Source organism: Brachyhypopomus gauderio, chromosome 9 (assembly GCF_052324685.1).
Source record: "Brachyhypopomus gauderio isolate BG-103 chromosome 9, BGAUD_0.2, whole genome shotgun sequence".
NCBI lineage: Eukaryota > Metazoa > Chordata > Actinopteri > Gymnotiformes > Hypopomidae > Brachyhypopomus > Brachyhypopomus gauderio.
In genome coordinates, this window is record NC_135219.1 from 943,406 (window position 1) to 948,305 (window position 4,900).

Below are 4,900 nucleotides of genomic sequence, written 5' to 3' on the forward strand. Positions count from 1 at the left end.
GAGAGATTGCTAATATAATATCATTTTCCTTGAACCACAGCCAACCCGAAAACACGGTGTGTCTCAGGAACCCGAGAACGAGGAGCTGTCCAGTATATGGAAGAGATGCATCTCTGTGTTCATCAGAAGGTACAAGCCCCCCACCCCCACCGCTTGGTGTGACCTGCTGATGTTGTTTATCTGGTGGCCATCGAAGGCAAACGCAAATATTTACTCCCATCACACCACGGTTACTCTCATTTCAGATCTTCATTTTCACCTCCTTCACCCTATCAGAGCCGCCTAATGAGCTTTGCGCTCAAACATGTGCCTGGAAGATGGTGAGGTTCAGCCGTCTCCCGTCTGAGGTTATTCAAGCAGCATTATTCAACCCAGATCAGGAGGGACGGGAGAAATCTCATCTCGCAGATCTGTGATTAGAAAACTGAAGAAACGCTGTGAAAATGAACTCCCCAGGGAGGTGAACTGCCCCTCTGCTTTCCCATTCATTAAAGATAATTTTCTCTGTGAGAGTCACGTTGATGCTGAATCTCAGGGATGCCAAACATTCATTTCCTACACATCACCTTGTCTGAGACACTATTGTTCGGAATGCACAAATATGTTTTGAAAAGCTTCCTACTCTCAGTGTAACTATGTCACGTCCATTTCAACCAATTCTTACACAAAACGCTTTTGAGACGGCTTGCCAAGTGTTAATTGGGGTCTTGCCTGTGTTCTTGGGTTAAAAAGGCTCACATACAAATGCAGAAACATGCTGTTGACGTCAACTGAACCAAAGAGAAAAGGGCAAATGCCTATTTATGTTTCCTGAGTATTGTGAAAGTGAATTATTTACTTATCTCATGTATACACTTGGTGCCTTTTTAACACTTTTTCTATGCTTTGCTTCATGAAAATCTGAACCACTTTTCAATAAATTACCAAATTCTCCATCGTCAGTTACATTTTTTAAATGTATTTATTTTCTTTTCATGTTTTGTAATAGCAGCAGTTCATTTGACTCCATCGGATTGGAATTTAGCCCACATTGCCAAGGTAGTTACAGACATTGGTTATATGCACAGAAGCGTATGGTACAGCTTTAGCTATGTTGAAACATGACTTCCATCATAACAACTCTGCAGCTTTGCTCAGCTGCAGATGGGAAGAGCTGCTTGTGCTGACCTCTGCTTGTGTTGGTATAAACACACACCGCTAAACTCAACGGTGCTCCATACCAAACTTACGGCTGATTAGCAGTCTTGTCATTCATGCTCACATTTAGGTCCGGTTTGATGTTTAGAATTGTCAGCTGTCCCAAATATACTTTCACGAACACAAACGTGCGTTGTGGTAATACAGTTCCTCTCAGATGGTGGTGAAGACTGTGGTCCTCAGACAGACACAGGTTCCTGATTTCTGAGACCATCAGCATTTTTCAGAGTTTAGATCAGTGCTGCCCGCAAAAACTACCCACAATGTAATAATTGAACAAATAAATAAACAAGCAAATAAAAAATAAATAGATAAATAAGTAAATAAATAAATACAGAAAGCAAATATACAAATAGACAAATTAGCAAACAATAGATATTCAGGCTTCTATGCATGCATGAATGCGCGCACGCACACGCAAGCACACACACACACACACACACACACACACACACACACACACACACACACACACACACACACACACACACACACACGCCATCCAGCCACCTACATATCTCACGCACAATGCAGTAGGCTTAATGGCTTTTTTGTTACAAACAGTTGAATCAACTATTAGGACTGTCTCAACACACTGAGTCGTTTGAAACTGAGCAATTAACAATTATGGGCTATTTCATAATCCTTTTTCTGAGAATTCACATTTCAACAACAGTCTTAGTTAACGGCAAAAAACCCAAAACCCGATTACACATTTCCGTCTTTATGCCTTTTTGATTAAGCGTTTTTCTTATGAGACTATACCCTTCGAGTTTACCTTCCCGGCCCCGTATAGCCTAGATTATACTCCATGGTCAGAATATGAATGACTTAAAATAAAGGGCGTCAAAATACACGGAATGTGTTACTCTAATATCTGATGGTCATGTTTTTTAAAACCGAACCAAGTTAAATCAATCGATTTTCCCCAAAGACTGGCGTTGCTTTTAAGCGACAATGTGCGTAAGTTATTGGTATCTAATTACGACCAGGGGTAAAGTTCTGTTTTACTGGTCTCCCCGTGTCTCATTAGATCTCCCAGTTCCCATCTAATATAACGGAGATTTACCAGACTGAGCCATCGCGTTTTTATCCAGCTTTTGTGGTGCAGTATTATCTCAGGATCTGCAGCACTTGAACCGTATGAGTTTATGAAACGCTTGTTTGAAGTCTTCGTTTGACATGGTATAAATGATGGGATTTATCAGCGAGTTTAAGTAGCCCAGCCAGGTGAATATATCAAACAGTTCCGGATAAAAAGTGCAAGTCGGACAAACAGGCACTAAAAGCGTATATATAAAGAACGGGAGCCAGCATACGATATAAGCGCCCAGTATAATCCCCAAAGTTTTGGTCGCTTTTCTTTCCCTGGCCGCGGATATCCTCTTCTTCTCCAGAAGCGCGTCGGACACCGTGACTTTCACCTGGTGGTTGGCCGACACCGCCGCATCGCAGCACGACGTCTCGGTCGTCCCGTAATTTAAGGAGGTCGTCGACGCCACGGATCCCGGTGAATTCGTGATCAGGTGTGCAGAAGTGAGTCTCTTGCCTGTTTTTTTGGGGGACTGTTTCAAAATTCTCTTTCGGGCTTCCACGTAGATCCTGCCGTACAGCGCGATCAGCAGTAACGTTGGGATGTAGAAAGCCCCGAAGGTGGAGTAGATAGTATAGAAAATATGATCTGTGTTCACGTTGCAGCTCGTGACCTCCTCCGCTTTCACCTGTCGCCAGAAGAAAGGCGGCAGGGAGATGGAGATTGCGATGACCCAGGCAATGGCGATCATACCGGCCGCGCGGGTACGAGTGCGCTTTTTGGAGTATTCGACTGCGTCCGTTATGGCCCAGTAGCGGTCCAGCGCAATTACGCACAGGTGCAGGATGGACGCCGTGCAACACGTTATGTCCGAAGACAACCATATATCACACATGACCTGTCCCAGTGTCCAGGTGTGACTTACCGTGTATAGAATGCTTATGGGCATCACCAGAACAGACACGAGCAGGTCTGTGACGGCCAGGGACGCTATCAGCAAGTTTGCCGGAGTGTGCAGCTTTCTTGACTGATAAATTGTCGCAATGACGAACGCGTTTGATAATGTTGTCGCACATGTTAAAAGAGACAATAATATGGCCAAAGTCGCCTGGACAACAAGGTTTGCATCATCCTCTCCTGTTTTGTCCGTGTAATTTGAATCTGTATAATTGGATGAGATGTTTAAGAGCTCTCCGTAGATGACACTGGTTGGTTTGAACTGACTGGATCGCTCCATTATCCGTCGTTACCAACGCAGATGCAGAAGTGGATTCTACGCGTCAGGCATTAAGTTTAAAATGTTTTTCTGTCTATGTTCTGTATTTTTTCCGTGTCATCTTGGTCTTGCTACGCACATATGTTGTACACGTCCTCGTCGCATCGCAGGGACGTCAGTGAAACAAACCGACATATAAACCTGTAAGTCTTGTTCTTCTGAATCTTCATCGGTGTTTTCTTTCATATCTCATGTGGCATACTCCGTTCGGCTCCCTCGACTGCATGCAGACAAGTTCGAAACATGAACGAAAATATATTTGTATTCCACGCTGTTCAAGTGAGTTGGTCTTTATTTTTTACCGTGCGTAAAAGATGCGCCTTGCGAGTAACAGCCATGACGGAAAGTCGTGTTCTTTTCACCTCGCCTTTAATTTTGTCATCTCCTCTTTTTTGTGAGGAGCAGCGCCCGTCTTGCTGTACCCTAACCTACTTCAGAAGTTCTAATGATGCTGCTGGATCCTCGCGTTCAGCTTTATGCGCTCCGCGCGCACTGGCTACGTGAATACACACTGGGGGCGCTAACAGTGCGCGCTGCAACTCTCCCAAGCCGCGCCAGAGTCGTCACCATCTACCGGGTCATAATGCCCTAGGGTTTGATCAGGTTTCTCTCAAACGTGACACACAGGCAACATTTATAATAATTTCGCTTTTATGGCTTTGAGTCCACTCAACAGAAATGGTTTAGGCTAAATGGGTTACGTGTGATGTTCTTCAGGACAATGGACAGCGCTCCTGTTCAGTACGGTCCAGCACAGCCATCTTTCAAGGTTTTACCTGTCCAGTACTGTATAGTTTTCCAAATGATGTGTTAGTGTTGTAGCAGCTCTAATCAGATTTATCTCCTAGATAGCTGTAAGAGAAAACGAGAACAGAGTTATTAAAACGGTTAAAAACTTTGCAGTGTGGAGAGGTTTCTAAATCGGGAGTGTGAAACTCTGGACTACAGTAACCGTTAAAGGACACTAACTGTAGGTTACGGCTTTTATGGTTAAGCCCGACCTGCTTCTCATTAGAGCCACAGCCAACAAGCTGAGAGTTTGAGAGGAAAATGTGTCTCTAAGGGTTCATTTATAGTGCATTTACATTCGTAGTTCAAGGACCCAGCAGGGCAAATAGTCTAAACACTATGATAGTTAACATAAAGCAACCACAGAATTGTGCTACTTTACTCAATGTCTGAAGGAAATTTAGATCGATCAAATTGAACTGAGTAATGTTTCTAGTTAATATAATATCTGAAAAAATATACACATGGATAAAACGTAAACAAAGTTTAGTAATAATGCAATTGGAAATTGGAAGAATAATGTGAGATACACAGTATAAAGCAAGTAAAATATCAGCATACACCGATTAAATCACCAAGATAAATTGATCAAATTAAGTTTACTT

The 4,900-nt window shown here is 43.1% G+C and overlaps 1 protein-coding gene and 1 long non-coding RNA gene across 5 annotated transcripts in view; one reads left to right on the plus strand and one right to left on the minus strand.

The window, feature by feature from the left end:
- Window positions 1-933, plus strand: part of LOC143522641 (uncharacterized) — a 4,804-nt gene extending 3,871 nt beyond the window's left edge. For all 4 annotated transcript variants that reach the window (XR_013133085.1, XR_013133086.1, XR_013133087.1 and 1 more), the window contains exons 5-6: window positions 41-129; window positions 246-933. This is a non-coding gene — a long non-coding RNA (uncharacterized LOC143522641). The remainder of the gene's footprint in view (window positions 1-40; window positions 130-245) is intronic.
- Window positions 934-990: 57 nt separating this feature from the next.
- On the minus strand, window positions 991-3,974 carry LOC143522634 (5-hydroxytryptamine receptor 1B-like). Its single transcript, XM_077016361.1, has one exon. It carries the CDS (start codon window positions 3,465-3,467, stop codon window positions 2,316-2,318), a length of 1,152 nt encoding a protein of 383 aa, XP_076872476.1. The 5' UTR covers window positions 3,468-3,974; the 3' UTR covers window positions 991-2,315.
- Window positions 3,975-4,900: the final 926 nt, after the last annotated feature.

Bases quoted from the DNA above. Each gene is read 5' to 3' on its own strand.
- LOC143522634 (XM_077016361.1), bottom strand. From the start codon at position 3,467: ATGGAGCGATCCAGTCAGTTCAAACCAACCAGTGTCATCTACGGAGAG.